Source organism: Lynx canadensis, chromosome D3 (genome assembly GCF_007474595.2).
Source record: "Lynx canadensis isolate LIC74 chromosome D3, mLynCan4.pri.v2, whole genome shotgun sequence".
Taxonomy (NCBI): Eukaryota; Metazoa; Chordata; class Mammalia; order Carnivora; family Felidae; genus Lynx; species Lynx canadensis.
In genome coordinates, this window is record NC_044314.2 from 87357303 (window position 1) to 87372373 (window position 15071).

The 15071-nt window shown below is 39.1% G+C and overlaps 1 protein-coding gene across 5 annotated transcripts in view; it reads right to left on the reverse strand.

Annotated features, from left to right (window-relative positions):
* The window catches only part of MPHOSPH9 (M-phase phosphoprotein 9), a 60822-nt gene extending 45901 nt beyond the window's left edge, over nt 1–14921 (reverse strand). For 2 of the 5 annotated variants that reach the window (XM_030336234.1, XM_030336237.1), the window contains exons 1-6: nt 14812–14873; nt 11633–11897; nt 9050–9203; nt 3306–3395; nt 2582–3102; nt 1805–1928 (exon numbers count right to left, since the gene is read on the reverse strand). In XM_030336234.1, coding sequence (XP_030192094.1) covers nt 1805–1928; nt 2582–3102; nt 3306–3395; nt 9050–9203; nt 11633–11739 — 996 coding nt within the window. In that variant the 5' untranslated portion in view covers nt 11740–11897; nt 14812–14873. Of the gene's footprint in view, nt 1–1804; nt 1929–2581; nt 3103–3305; nt 3396–9049; nt 9204–11632; nt 11898–14811 lie in introns of those variants that run through there. The other 3 variants (XM_030336233.2, XM_032595319.1, XM_030336236.1) reach the window with 3 other exon arrangements.
* Nucleotides 14922–15071: the final 150 nt, after the last annotated feature.

Here is a 15071-nt window from a genome sequence, read left to right on the forward strand (position 1 = left end):
CTTAATGAGTTCAGAATGAAAACGTATTTATAGGGCCACCTGGGTGGCTCAGTTGGTTAAGTGTCCGACTTCAGCTCAGGTCATGATCTCACACTCCGTGAGTTCGAGCCCTGCATTGGGCTCTGTGCTGACAGCTCAGAGCCTGAAGCCTACTTCAGATTCTGTGTCTCTGCCCCTCCCCTGCTCATGCTCTGTCTCTCTCTGTCTCAAAAATAAATAAAAACGTTAAAAAAAAAGAAAGAAAAGAAAACTACTGTATCCACCAAGGTATATACCAAAGACCCAAAGTTTATCAGCGGTGAGAAAGTCTCCAAAAGACTAGTCTGTCTGTTCGTTTTTTTGTTTTTTGCTAGCCTCCCCAAGACTGAGTTTTACTTAATGTAAAAACAGAAGAGAAACTAGCATATATGAAAACATTTTTTCTGCCAACCTATTCCAATGGAAAAAGCAACTTTCACCCCGTCTCTAAATACTCTTATGCGCTCACACCAAAGATGTACCATCCCAATGGCACGCGAGTTCAAAAGAACAGACCCACAGATACAGTACTACAGGGTGCCTGCAGGTGAGGCCAGTGGTCCCTGGAGCTTTATCACCCTCACTTCCCTCCTGAACACAAATCTGAATAGGTTCTGGAATGGTGATCTTGAGAAGCCTAAATATCACAGGCTGAAGAAAACTTATGGCAAGAAAAGAGAATAGTGCTTTATAAAGGTTGAAGGACTGTCTTCTTAGGACTTCTATTTAATCTTTTTCACAGGATGATAGAAAGACCATGTTTACAGCAATCAAGACCAGGGGCGCCTGGGTGGCTCAGTCCATTAAGCATCTGACTTTTAATTTTGGCTCAGGTCATGATCTCACGGTTCATGAGTTCAAGTCCTGCGTCTAGCTCTACGCTCAGCACAGAAAATGCTTGGGATTCTCTCTCTCTGCCCCTCCCCTGCCAGTGCACGTACTCTCTCTCTCTCTCTAAAAAAATAAACATTAAAAACAGTGGCCAATTTCTAAAGGTATCAAGTTTGCAGAGAGACGTGATTTTGCAATTTCAATTCAGTATCATAGAATAAACAACATTACTCTATGACGACTTAGGCCAAAAGGACTTCAAAGATGTTTAAAACCTACTCAATATCTACACCTCTTTAACGAAAGCAGCTGCTAGATTAGTAAAAGGGCCACACAGAATTTAAACATTTAACCTCTTACAATTTGGATTATAAATTCAGTACTACTTCTTACAACTTAATAGTAATATAAATTATGTGAGAGTTTTTTTAATTTTTAATGCTTATTTATTTTTGAGAGAGAGACAGACAGAGCACAAGTAGGGGTTGGGGCAGAGAGAGAGGGAGACAGAGAATCCGAAGCAGGCTCCAGGCTCTGAGCTGTCAGCACAGAGCCCAACATGGGGCTCGAACTCATGAACCATGAGATCATGACCTGAGCCAAGTCAGACGCTCAAAGGACTGAGCCACCCAGGCGCCCCTATTTGAGAGTTTAAAAAAAAAGTTAAATGGATTATTCTCTGGCTAAATGTAAACAGTTACAGCACAAAGAGAATTAGGACCTTTACAAAACGGTTTTCATTTTCTATTGTACTTTATTCCTCATTATTTTTGACTTCCAGACTACTAAAAAAGCAATACCCAGAGCAAATCATTGTTTCCAATCCTCTGGGACACCCAGAGAAAGATAGGTCAATGGAACAAATTAACAATACAAAAGAAAGGGCAAAAAACTTATGTTGACGAGCGCGTAGTAAACTCCACCATAATTAGCAATAAAGTGACTCATCACCTACTTTCTCAACTGGTGATTTCTTGGCTTGCTCATTTCCTTGCATAGATTTTGAACACCCCTCCTCTGTAAGTGCTCGCTTTGGTTGGTTCTGCTTCAGCTTTTGTGCCCATGATGTTACAGACTTACTATTCAGAAAGAGAAAACAAAATTATTCTCTTTAGATGCTGTCCTTTGCACATAAAACTAAACACTAATAAATATTGTGTCCATGGGAAATGCTTTGAGTTCTTTTTCTAACCGCAGAGAAAGAATGGATCTTTATCCATTCACCTACATTTCTTTTTACAATTTCTTATTACCAAAGGCAAAGTGAACACAAAGACTAACGGTGATTAATAAAGGATTTAGCCTGTAGCCATGGAATAGAACAAAACCACCACAGTGACCTGTTCACATACTCAATATAGCTCTACAGCAAAAGCTTATTTGTTTACAAGGACTAGTGACTGTACTTACAGGTACACAAGATCTGTGTTGCTATAGCTAAACACGTATTTTAGAGAACAAATTTCAGAGATATAAAACTCAACATTTAGGGTAAATGACAAATTTTAAATGATTGTTTGCTTTACAAACATTCAGCCACACTTATCATCAAACTTAGAAAATTTCCTCTTCTATATAAAAAGCATAAAATTGAGTATGCTTGTGTATAATTTTTAGTTGCAAATTACATGCACATGTATACATTTAGACTCTAAAAGCAGCTTGATTTACTAGATTCTAAATGCAATAAACAAGTAAACCTCCCTTCAAATGTTGGAGAAATTCTACTTACCTATTCGTTTTTCCACTGTATACTTCTGAAACCTTATTTTCACCAAGAAAATTGTGTTCAAATTCACCAGGAAAAATGGAAATATCTTCTTTTAAAGATGCACAAAACTCTTCAGTGGTATGTATACGAAAATTCTTGTTTTTTACACCCTCTGCAAGTGACTCCATCTGCCCCAAAGATGCTCCAAACTGTCCCTCAGAAACCTCTGTGTGCTCCATGAACTCCCGAGGGTCCTTAGATTTGTAGGCATTTAATTCGGAGACACAAAAGGTACCATACCCACTGCTCACTGAGCTACTGTCCACATTGCAGTCTGGTTGTGATGTGGATGTTTCTTGCTGCATTTCTGGTTCTTCAGACTTAGGATAACTGATAATAGGTTCATTTCTCTCACTGTTTTCAGAAAAAAAACCCATTTGACTTCCTGAAGATAACTGTTTACTTAAAGAAGTATCATAGGAAGCCCAGGAAGCATTACTGGTCTGTAACTTGACTAAATTTTTTATCTCCTCCTGTATACGCTGAAAACAAAGTTACAGATTTGGTAAGTATACTAAACATTGCATTTTTTTATAAATACTATGAAAATATTGCTTAAAAATACGAGGTATTACTCTAAAGACGATATGTTTCTAGTTCATCAGCAAAACTGATATAAAGTATTAACGGGTTCTTCTTGCAAATCTTACAGTATAAAAAAGAATCAATACAAATAACAACTTACTTGAATTTGGTTGTGGAACTGCTCCTGCTGAGCGGCTATTTGCTCTTGGCATTGTTTTTCCACCAAACTGAATAGTTGTAACCACCTGGTCTATTAAGTTATAAAATGTTTTAGTTAAAAATAATTTTCAATGTAATATTTCACAGAAAAATTCCTCCAGTGGGAAAGGACCTTTGTAAAATGTATTTTAATTTAAATTTATAAGCTGAATTAAGTAGTTATAAAACTGTATTTAATGTAAAAATACAGGCACAGGCTTGGTCACCCCTTTCATATGTAACCTGTAGTTTGGGTAAATTTGAAGGTCTGGGTAAATCTTATTTTTCAAATGGCATGTCATCTGCTATCGTTTCTGATTCATCAACAACTGGCAGTCATACGTCGTATTTGTCTTAAGTTCTCTTCCTTTCTTTGTAGCAGCTAGTGATTTTCTTAAACAATGACTTGTACCTAGGAAAAAGAATCCCACGTCTTAAAACAAGAGATAGTTTGATATTATGGAAATTTAACCCCTAATTTACATGGGACTTAAGTGGGGAAAAAAAACACAAAACTTTTTCAAGTCAGGTGCTGAAGTGTTTTACAGCGCCACAGCTGAAAAAGGAATTTAAAAAATCAGTCTGAAAACCTGTGGAACTGACCTAGGACTCCCTTCACTCTGAGGTTCTGATCCATGCTGACTCAAGAGTATAGTGAGTGTTCTCATAATCAGACTACAAAACAAGCCAGAAAAGGGTTCGGGGAAATCTCCAGAAGCTAAATTCAGTCTCAAGGCTGGTTTACAGTAAGAGACTCTACACAATAATATGCAATATCAGTACGTAGCTACCGTGAGAAGAGCCTCCCTGTTTAAAACCATTCACCATCTTTATGCTCCTGTACTCCTCACAGGCCCCGGAGTGACCCGGCCCATGCACACCTCCCAACTTCATCTCATCCCTATCTATTCCGTGCTCAAAGCACACCGGCCACACTGGCCTCTACCTTTTCCCTGAACATGACAAAAAGGTCTTCCACCTTGAAAGCTTTGCCTTCACTGTACCCGCTACCTGGAAAGCTCTCTCTCCAGCTCTTATGGCTTCCTTCTCCCCCCCACCCCCGCCCCTTGCAATTTCAGCTTAACGACCACCTTCTCAAAGACAGTTTTCCCAAACCATCCTGCAGTTGCTCTCTTTCTCAATGTCATCCTGTTTTTGCCTTCAGAGCATTTACCACAATAAGAGGGCATCTCATTTATTCATTTTGTTAACCTGTTTGCCTCCAGCACCTAGGACACAATACCAAGGAAAGAGTGTCTAAATGAGGGTATAAAAATGTGAATTTCAGGGGCACCTGGCTGGCTCAGGTGGTAAAGCATGCAACTCTTAAGCTCAGGGACAAGGGTTTGAGCCTTACACTGGGTGTGGTTTACTCAAAAAAAAAAAAAAAAAAGGTCAAGTTCAAGATGAATTTTTTTTCTTGGTATTACAGACTACACAATTCAGAGGTCCTTCAGATTAATACTGAAAACCGTTTCTATAATTATAATAGAGCAGAATTAAGTTGAAGACTATATAACTGTATTAAAACAAAGGAAGCAAAAAACCCCAGGATTGAAATAAAACAGTGCTGGGCGCCTGGCAGGCTCAGTCGGTTAAACGTCCAACTTCAACTCAGGTCATGATCTCACAGTCCGAGAATTCAAGCCCTGAATCGGGCTCCATGCTGACAGCTCAGAGCCTGGAACCTGCTTCGGATTCTGTGTCTCCCTCTCTCTCTGCCCCTCCCCTGCTCGTGCTCTGTCTCTATCAAAAATAAACATTTTTAAAAACAAATAAATAAAACAGTGCTGGTCGCTTGAGTGGCTCAGTCAGTTAAGCATCCAGCTCTTGATTTCTGCTCAGGTCCATGCTCTCACGGTCGTGAGATCGAGCCCCACGCTGAGCCCCATTTTGGGCTCCACACTGGGTGGATGCTCTCTTTTTCTCTCTCAAAAAATAAAAATTAAAAAAATAAAAATAAAAATAAAGAAAATAGAAGAGTGCTAATAGAAAGTATTAATTCTAAATCAACTAACTTGATAAGGATAAGGTAGGCTACATCAAATTCAGTTCCTTATCTTCTCAACTTACCTATAATATGAAGTATCTTAATCAAAACAAAAAATAAATCAGGGAACAGTTTTCTTATTAAGTTATACTAACTTAAGCACTACTTTAGGGGTTATTTTAATCTGACAAAGTTACTAGTCACAAAAAACTAAATTACAATAATGACGGAATTACATAACAACAACAAAAAAATAACCAAAAAATGGCCTTATATTTATGTGGCACGCAATGTTAACCACATCCTTATTATCGTTTTCTTATTTAGGATACAAATGAATAGAGCTTGCTCTGGATATAAATTGGTAGAGAAGATTTTGTTCTCCCTAGTCAGATTTTATAATTAATATTTTAATTTTCAATAAGCATATTTAAGAACATTATAAATGCAGCAAATAACATTTTTCACATAATTATTAAGAACTATTATTCATTTCTAACCAACATTATTTATATGATCTGCATTGTACATACTGTTGGAGGACTTAGGCATCTAATTAAAGCTTTCCCCTGTACAGTTTTTGATGCTATTAGCCTGAATGGGGTTTCTATCGTATGCCTAGTAAATATTCCATTGGCTTTGACATCCTAGGCCTGACTCCCTGCTCTCCACTAACAACTTGTATGGTCCTCAACAAGTATATTTCATTTATGCTCTTTACTAATTTATAAATTGGGGGGGGGGGCAGTATAAAATCGGAAGAGGAACACCTCCCAGGTGGCTGGGAGGATAAATTTTAAATTCCAATATGATGGATGTGAAAACAGTGATCTCAAGGGGGGGAACTAGATTTTGAAAATCTGTGAGGTCATGCGTGTCACAAAGCTAGGGAGAGCACTACCAGCACTTTGTGGGCAGTCCAGGGATGCAAATCACAGGATGGTCCCCGACAACGAAAAACTGTCCTGTGTCCACTTTATATTATAAAAATAACATATATTTTGCACAGCTTTCAAATCACCAAATTGTCCAGGAATCCAACTACAAAGATGTTCTGTTTGCTTCAGAACTTGATCAGAAATTGGTCACCGTTTCAGAAAATCATGTCACCAAATGCAGTTCTGGATTGTCAATACAGAAGAGCTGTATCGGTCCATGTCTGTAGCCACTGCCTTCGCAATGAGTCTACGTATAAACACCAGGCTATGCTTCACTAGGTCTTGTAATGTGGATGTGCCTGAGCACGTGTATACTGAAATACCTGTTATCATGCTATAAGTAACTGTCATTCCTCCTTTATATCACAGTTAAGAGGATGATTGTTTTTAAAGTGGGTACAGGCAGGATATATCTGTGAACTTCATTTCAGGACAATATAAGTTGATGTTATTTTTGAAATTGTAAAATTTATTTGTAAATTAGTAATTTAATTGTAATATTACAAATTGAGGGCTTTGGGTCTAATAAGGTTGAGTGCCACTGACAAAAAAAGTGTCTAGTATATTGCTTGGCAAATCGACACACAATAAACAGTACACATAATAACAACAATCATTGTACAACCGTTACTCTTAAATATGTAATCAGTAGCACTAAATAGTTAAAATGCTAAAATAATGAATTAAGACAAATTAGCTAATAATGTGTTTTAAAAATTTACCATCACAGAAATATTAGCAATAGCAAGTCTTTAAGAATATATTGAAGTATTTCTATATAAATGTGTTAAAAAATTATTTCCCATGAATCAAAATACATAACCTTCTCAAGTTTAAGCAGTGATAAACTCAAGAATTCCAGGAAAGATGGGGGCCCCTGGGTGGCTCAGTCGGTTAAGTATCCAACTCCGGCTCAGGTCACGATCTCAAGGTTTGTGACTTCGAGTCCTACATGGTGCTTTCTGCCATTAGCGCGGAGCCTGCTTCAAATCCTCTGTCTCTCTCTCTCTCTCTCTCTCTCTGCCCCTCCCCAACTCTCTCTCTCAAAAATAAAATAACAAACATTAAAAAAAAAAGAATTCCAGGAAAGAGGTTTTAGAAAAAATTCTACAGAAATCAGATCTCCAGAGCTCTGAGCTCTGTGGAAGGTTTATATTTTAATAACACTACAAGTGGTAGAAATCAGACAAATGTTACAGTTCCAGAAGAAGGTGAAAACATGAAATTCAGGGGAAATAGGAATAAGGCTTGCACGATCCTTACCCCTCCCGTTCTTCCTACAATACTACACTAAAACATCATATTTTGGTTTTGTTTGCCACAAAACACACTAATAAATTGGAGAAATTTTACTGAAATGACCAGGAGATTTCATATTCTGTCAAAGAACTATCTTAAGAAACTATTCACTGAATAATCAATTACATGTCTACATTACAAAAATTAGTTATTATTAAACATAATAAAAATAATAATATTATATCCCAGGTGAAGAAGAAAGGGTGTAAAGAAACAGGCTCAAATGTTAAGGTGTTAGTGGCTAGTCGGTATGCTGGCTTATAAAAACCTGTATCTTAGATTCACAAACAAATACTGATTCAAAGATGCTGATTTCGAAGTATTAAAAGCAACAATTTCTAGCTAAACATGAATTTGCCAGAAAAGCAATGCCTTATTTTTTTAAAAGCATACTAATTCAGGTTCATAAGCTAATGAGTAAGTATATTAGGGGAAATATTTCACAAAAGATTTCACTTTTAATTGCATTTTACCGGTCTCTTGCATTATCATGGACTGATAATTACATGGAAAAAACATAAAAACTGTAAACACTTAAAACTCAGTTTTCTTAAAGTTTGCATTAATACTCATTCTTTTTTTTTTTTTTTTAATGTTTGTTTATTTTTGAAAGAGAGAAAGGGAGGCAGAGGATCCAAAGCGGGCTCTGTACTGAGACCGACGTTGGACCTTAACCGACTTAGCCACCCAGGTGCCCCAATACTCAGTCGTCTTATAACTTCAGTGATTATGGATAATGAATACAAATAATTACAATTAGGGGTGGCTGCTACTGAATTCTTAAACCAGGTATTCATCCATTCCATTTTACATTTTGACAATTACACAAACAATGGTTTTAAAAGTATGATAAACATTTAAAATAAAATCTACTGTCCCCTAAATAAACAATTTAATAATAATAATGTTTTATACATTTCTATAAAGCATTACCAAATCTAGCCTTGGAAAAATCTAACTTGGGCATTATTCTGTGAATCAAAATTTACATATTATGTATTCTTTTATCTGCTAAGTTTTTATAGCACAATTTAACCTGTAGACCAAAGAAAGAACCACTGACCTGAAAAATCAATATAACTCAATGTATCACAACTAAGCAAAAGCCTTAATTTATAAATAGTTCAAAGAGGATTTAGGTTTTTCAAAATGGTAACACTTCTGTATGTGTTACTTAAAACATTAGAATTAGTAATAGTATTAGTAAATTTGGACTTCTCCCTTCTCTGAACAAAGCTAATATTTTAGTTGACACTTAAAATATAAATTAATGTGTCTAATGACTGATATTTGTCAAAACATGCTTTTGATCATCTTTTTCGTATGCGTTCAGTGCTGTTCCCCAATTACTACTTTTGACCACTTTAGCAATAAGTATCATGCTCTTTAGAAGATAAATCTCTAATAATTTAGAGTTTAGTAGAGGCACATGTACAATTATATTTTTTAAGATTCCACAAATAAAACAAAACTAGATACCTCACAGTTTTTCCAAAGTTCCGAATCAGTCCTTCCACTGTTTTGTAGCTCTTGCATTAAAGAGGTTAGGACTTCAACTGTACCTTGAATTACAGATGGTCTGGTCTTCCCTGAGAAAGAGGATACCCCATTTGTACTAAGGTGGGGACTACTTCTGTTGAAACATAAATAATTCAAATGGTTTTCTTCATTCTACCAAGTGTTGAATAATTCAGCAGTTCAAGTTTAGCAGAGCAGTACAAAACCACTGACATTTAATCCTTCTTAATGGCACCTCGTTTGTTGAAAATCTGATCACGTTTGTCCACAAAAGGAAAATAGCAGTAAAAAGACAACACTTATTTAAGAACCCAACAGAAAGACTTTCTCCAAAAGCGCCAGAACACTCCAAAGTACCAACAGAAAGTAAGTTTCTGCCATACGATAAGAAAAAGGTCTAGCTTCTCCAATCTACATTATTCCAGAGGATTATTGCACTCTACTGTAAGAAGAGCCTTTTTCATTGTAGCAGAGATTCTTTTTCCACTGCCCAGAACTGCAGTCAAGTGTTGTTAATCGCATCCCCCTAATTTGGTGTGATAAACTGATGCTTATCTTTTTTGCACTGTCTTTGAATAAAAGTTGTGCCAAGTAAATTAGCAGCAAATATTCAGGACTTATTTAGCCTGTTCATTGTGTAAAATAGCACTCATTCTTTCCAGGAGGACTGCTTTCCCAAACTTAAGAGGAAGTTATTTCAGATTTGTTTTATAAAAACACAAAGCATAATTAAGGAAAATAAAATCTGTTTAAATTCCAGTCTAAGAGACCATTTTTCATTTATTTATTGATAACCTATATTGTTTCACAAAGAGTTCATTTAAAAAAAACAATACTAATTAAAATAACAGAAAAATAGTGACAAGTAGGATCAGAGAAAGATTAATAAAAACCCAAGGGAAAGGAGAACATACATGTCGTCTGTAACGGATTTACACAGTTGTGTAATTATCAAGTCTAAATTTGGCTGATTTAACCACCAGTCACAATGAAAAGGGAGACAAGTTCAGTTACATAATTTTCATTAGAAGGGCATATTTAGGGGTCACCTGGCTGGCTCAGTTGGTGGAGCACACAACTCTTGATCTCGGGTTGGTGACTTCAAGCCCCATGTTGGGGGTAGAGATTAAAAAAAAATTTTTAATTAAATCTTAAAAAAAAAAAAAAAAAGGACATATTTAGGTCCCCCTAGGAAAATTGTGTTCTAAAAGGGATTTCTTCAGGGGCGCCTAGGTGACTTAGTTGGTTAAGTGTCTGACTCTTGGTTTTGGCCCAGGTCAAGATCTCAGAGTTCATAAGTTCAAGCCCCACATTGGGCTCTGCACTGACAGTGGGGAGCCTGCTTGGGATCTCTCTCTCTCTTTCTCTCAAAATAATAAACATAAAAAAAATTTTAAAGGGAGTTCTTCATAGGGACCACCAGGTGATACAGGAAACAAACTTTCAGTATGTGGGTATAGATTACAAAGACAGACATCTCTCCTGGACAATTTGCCACACACTTTCTCACCCTTTCACCTTGCTTTTTCATTTTATATATTCTTGTAAGCTGCCTTATATTCCTCCTGAGAAGGGCAGAGAATGAACAAACTTTTTAAGGAATTAATGAATTTATTTATTTCATCAAGATCTATTGTGTTCGAAAATATCTGACGCTTTAACAGTAGGGCCCAGACTGGTAAGTTTTTGCTCCCTTGTACCTGCTTGGTATATAGGTGGTCTCCTCTCTGATGGACTCTACCCCTTTGCTGTTTTTAAGCTACTAGAAATTTAGAAATCAAGTAACCCAAGTTTTTCAGATTATGTACAAAATGAAAGCAAACAGGTTCTGATTACAAACAAACCAAAGGGGTGCATGGGTGGCTCAGTCGGTTAAACGTCCCAAAACCTGATTTTGGCTCAGGTCATGATCTCACGGTTCATGGGTTCAAGCCCTGCATCAGGCTCTGTGCTGACAGTCTGGAGCCTGCTTGGTATTCTCTGTCTCCCCCCTCCCTCTCTCTCTGTCTCAAAAATAAATAAACTTAAAAAAAAAAAAAAGGTGCAAACACGGGATAGCTTAAAAAGAAAATGCATAAAATGCATTGTTGGATAGCATCTATTTTTGTCTACTCAGAGTCTGTTTTTCTGCTTACTTCCTAGTATTCAACTTTAATTGTTACTTCCCAGGTTGGTGAGGTAGTTCTGAAATATTAAACGTTATTTGTATGTAGAAACAGTATTTAGTCAATTAAATTCTAAAGGCATGTTGGTAATCTATGAGGAAGTTTTAAAAGCGTACAGAGAACCGTAACTAGGAAAACAAGTTCTTTTCCACAATGTTCCCCATGCAAAAGTGTATAATCTCTGGGAGAAACAAAAAACAGGAAAAGAATGAAACTATTCTGGACTTAAAACAACTATCCCTGAACAGTTCCTGCTCAGGGGCTGTTGTTATTTAAATGCGAACCGATAACTGTGATGCTATTTGGGTCAACTGGGCAAATAAACTTGTTTTGATTTGTTGTTACATTTAAAAAAAAAATCTATCTATCCCATTCTTACCTATTAATATTTAAGTTCAGTCCAAAAGAATGGGGAGAATTTTTTATATCAGATTCTACAGAAGATGAAGTTTTCCGTAAGGGTTTCACCAAATCAAAATCTTCCATAGTGTATAGAAATCGTTACACTCTCTTATTTGAAAATGTAGGTTCTTTCAATGTTTGAAGAAACTGAATCCGAGTCATCTTCAGATGCTTCATCGTCTACAGGCATTTTCAGTGGCTAACATTCAGAACTGGGAAATATCCTAAGCTCCCAAGAGAGTCTGAAAATGAATGGAGGAAAAAATACTATAAAAAGCCACTAAATCTAGCAACTGCTTTTTCATTACTTTGGAAACCTTGATCCTTTTATATAAATTGGCATTAAGAATAGCAACATCATTTACAATAGTTAAAATGCAGAAACAACTAAGGTGTCCATCAATTGATGAATAAACTAATGTTGTATATACATATAATGGAGTATTTCTCAGCCATAAGAAGAAATGAAATACTGATACAATACTACAATGTGGACAAACGCCGAAATATTATAATCAAGTAAAGGAAGCTCAGTAAAAGATCACATAATGTAGGATTTCATTTATGTGAGGAATCTAGAATAGGCAAATCTTTTGAGACAGAAAGCACATTTATGGTTGCCAGAGCTGGGGCATGAAGTGACCAAAAATGGGTATGGAGGGGCGCCCGGGTGGCTCAGTTGGTTGAGCGACTGACTTCGGCTTGGGTCATGATCTCACGGTTTGTGAGTTTGAGCCCTGCGTTGGGCTCTGTGCTGACAGTTCAGAGCCTGGATCCTTCTTCGGATTCTGTGTCTCCCTCTCTCTCTGCCCCTCCCCCACACAAGCTCCGTCTCTCTCTGTCTCGGAAATAAATAAATATAAAAGAAAAAAATGGGTATGGAGTGTCTTTTTAGGGTGATGAGAAATTCCAGAATTAAATGGTGGCGATGATTACACAACCCATCTGTGAATATACTAAAAACCAATGAATTGTACACTTTAAAGGGATGCATTTTACGATACATGAATTGGATCTCAAAAAATCTACAATAAGGGTGGGGCGCCTGGGTGGCGCAGTCGGTTAAGCGTCCGACTTCAGCCAGGTCACGATCTCGCGGTCCGTGAGTTCGAGCCCCGCGTCAGGCTCTGGGCTGATGGCTCGGAGCCTGGAGCCTGTTTCCGATTCTGTGTCTCCCTCTCTCTCTGCCCCTCCCCCGTTCATGCTCTGTCTCTCTCTGTCCCAAAAAATAAATAAAAAAACGTTGAAAAAAAAAATCTACAATAAGGGTGATTTGCAAAAGTAGCTTCATCTTTTCCAGGTATTATTTCAGAATTTTATGTGTTTAACTATCAAGGTTCTAGACACTACTGCGTAACAACTGGAATACGTACATGCCTTGTTCATTTAAGAAGCTCTACCAAGTATCCATGCTTGCTGATCTACACGGCGGATAAACTGGAACTACTTAGTATTTAATTTGATATTAAAAACAGCCAATTAAGGGGCGCCTGGGTGGCTCGTCGGTTAAGCGTACGACTTCGGCTCAGGTCATGATCTCACGGTCCGTGAGTTCGAGCCCCGCGTCGGGCTCTGTGCTGACTGCTCAGAGCCTGGAGCCTGTTTCAGATTCTGTGTCTCCCTCTCTCTCTGCCCCTCCCCTGTTCACGCTCTGTCTCTCTCTGTCTCAAAAATAAACGTTAAAAAAAATTAAAAACAAAAAACAAAAAACAGCCAATTCAATGGTTAACAACAGTTGTTTGTCCACTGGCTGGAATGCATCTTGCACTACATAGCCTTTATTACTCTATGCACGTATCACTTCTTTAAAGACTATTCGCCAGGTCAACTAAAAATAACTAACTGATGCAGGTTAACTGATGCCAGGTGTACAGAGGCAAGTTGGCCATAACAAATCAAACACCATGCTTCCTACTTAGAGAATTCATGTGTTTTTGAAAAAGTGAAAGAGCAAGAAAAAAAAAAAAAAAAACCATTTATGCTGCTTACAAGATTCCACTAGGTTCCCACTTCTAGGGCCTGGTTTTACAAAGCACAACCTTAAAAAACATCAGCTCATAAAAGAACCACTTCCTTGGCGGGAGGTAGGTTTTGTGAAAGCCAAGGGTAACTGGACCTACGTAAATGGATTTCTCCCCAGTGGCTCAGCCCATCACCAGCCACAAATGGGGTACCGAAAAGGTCTGGGGCTGCACCTTCCACCTGGCAACGAAAATATCTGGATTCAAATCACCCTGCTCTTCTAGCAGGAAAACACAAGGCTCTCCAGGGACTTGGATCTGCGACCCCATCCGTTATTTCGCCCGCTCAAGTAATCCGGATGCAGAAGATGGAGATGGAAAACCACTCGAAACGCAAAGATGCTTCTCCAGTGGGGGAGGGAGGGAGTGGAAGGGGAAATGAAAGGGGGGGGGGGACCCGACATAAATGCAAAATTAAAACAAAAACACGCGATGGACAACGGTTATAAGCACAGAGCCATTTTTATATTTCCCAGTAACGAAATGTGACGCTCTTGGTCCCCAAAACCCCTAGCCAAAAAGAAGGTCGCTGGGAGGATGGGGGATGGTATGGTACAAATTGGGGCCTGATACTCGGAAAGTTAACCAGGTGTTTCGCTTTGCTAGGAGCCCGAGGGGGGTATGGAAGACAGGGTTCCAGAGGTTTTGAGGCCAGATCCTGACCCCCTTGCCTTCACAGCCAGACCTCAATTGCTGATGGGGTGGCTCTCGGGTCAAAGTGGGACGGCGAGCAAGAACAAAATGCGGTCGCCTGAACTGTGGGCAGCGGGGAGGCGGAAGGAAAAGCCGCTGCTCCCACAATTACAACCGCGATTCCCAAAGTCAACCAGGGAAGATCAAAAAAAGGAGACAGATCCCACAAGCCCCCCGCCACTCGGGATGAGGCGCTCTGCGATTGGGCCGCGCGGGTGTCACTCAAGGGCACTGAGTCTAGAAAAGGCACCCGGCCGCAGGCAAAGCCCCCACACATCCGAGGACTGTGGTGGGGGTTGCGTCGTGTGGCCGTCGTCCCCCCACCCCCGCCCCCGCCCTGAGCCCATCAGCACACTTAGGGTTCTGCTAAGTCCATGTCTTCCGAGCCTCGTCCCCTTGCCCCCCGCGACTGACGGCTCCCCGCAGGCCGGCGACCACTCACCTGGCCGGGGCTCCCACAGTGGATGTCAGCGTCAGGCGAGCGGCCTCTCGCGACCGTTAAACTCGAGGGAGCGTGCGCGCGCCCGTCGTCCTGCCTGTGATTGGCTGCACGAAAGGGGGCGGAGACGGTCGCACCGCGGAGCGTCTGTCCTTCTCCTCTTTCTCTTCCCGCCCCTTTCTCCAAAGGGGGAGGTCCTACGCTTGGGAACTCGGAGGGGGCGGAGCTTCTGCGAAGCCCTCCCGTCTGATTGGTTCTCTGGG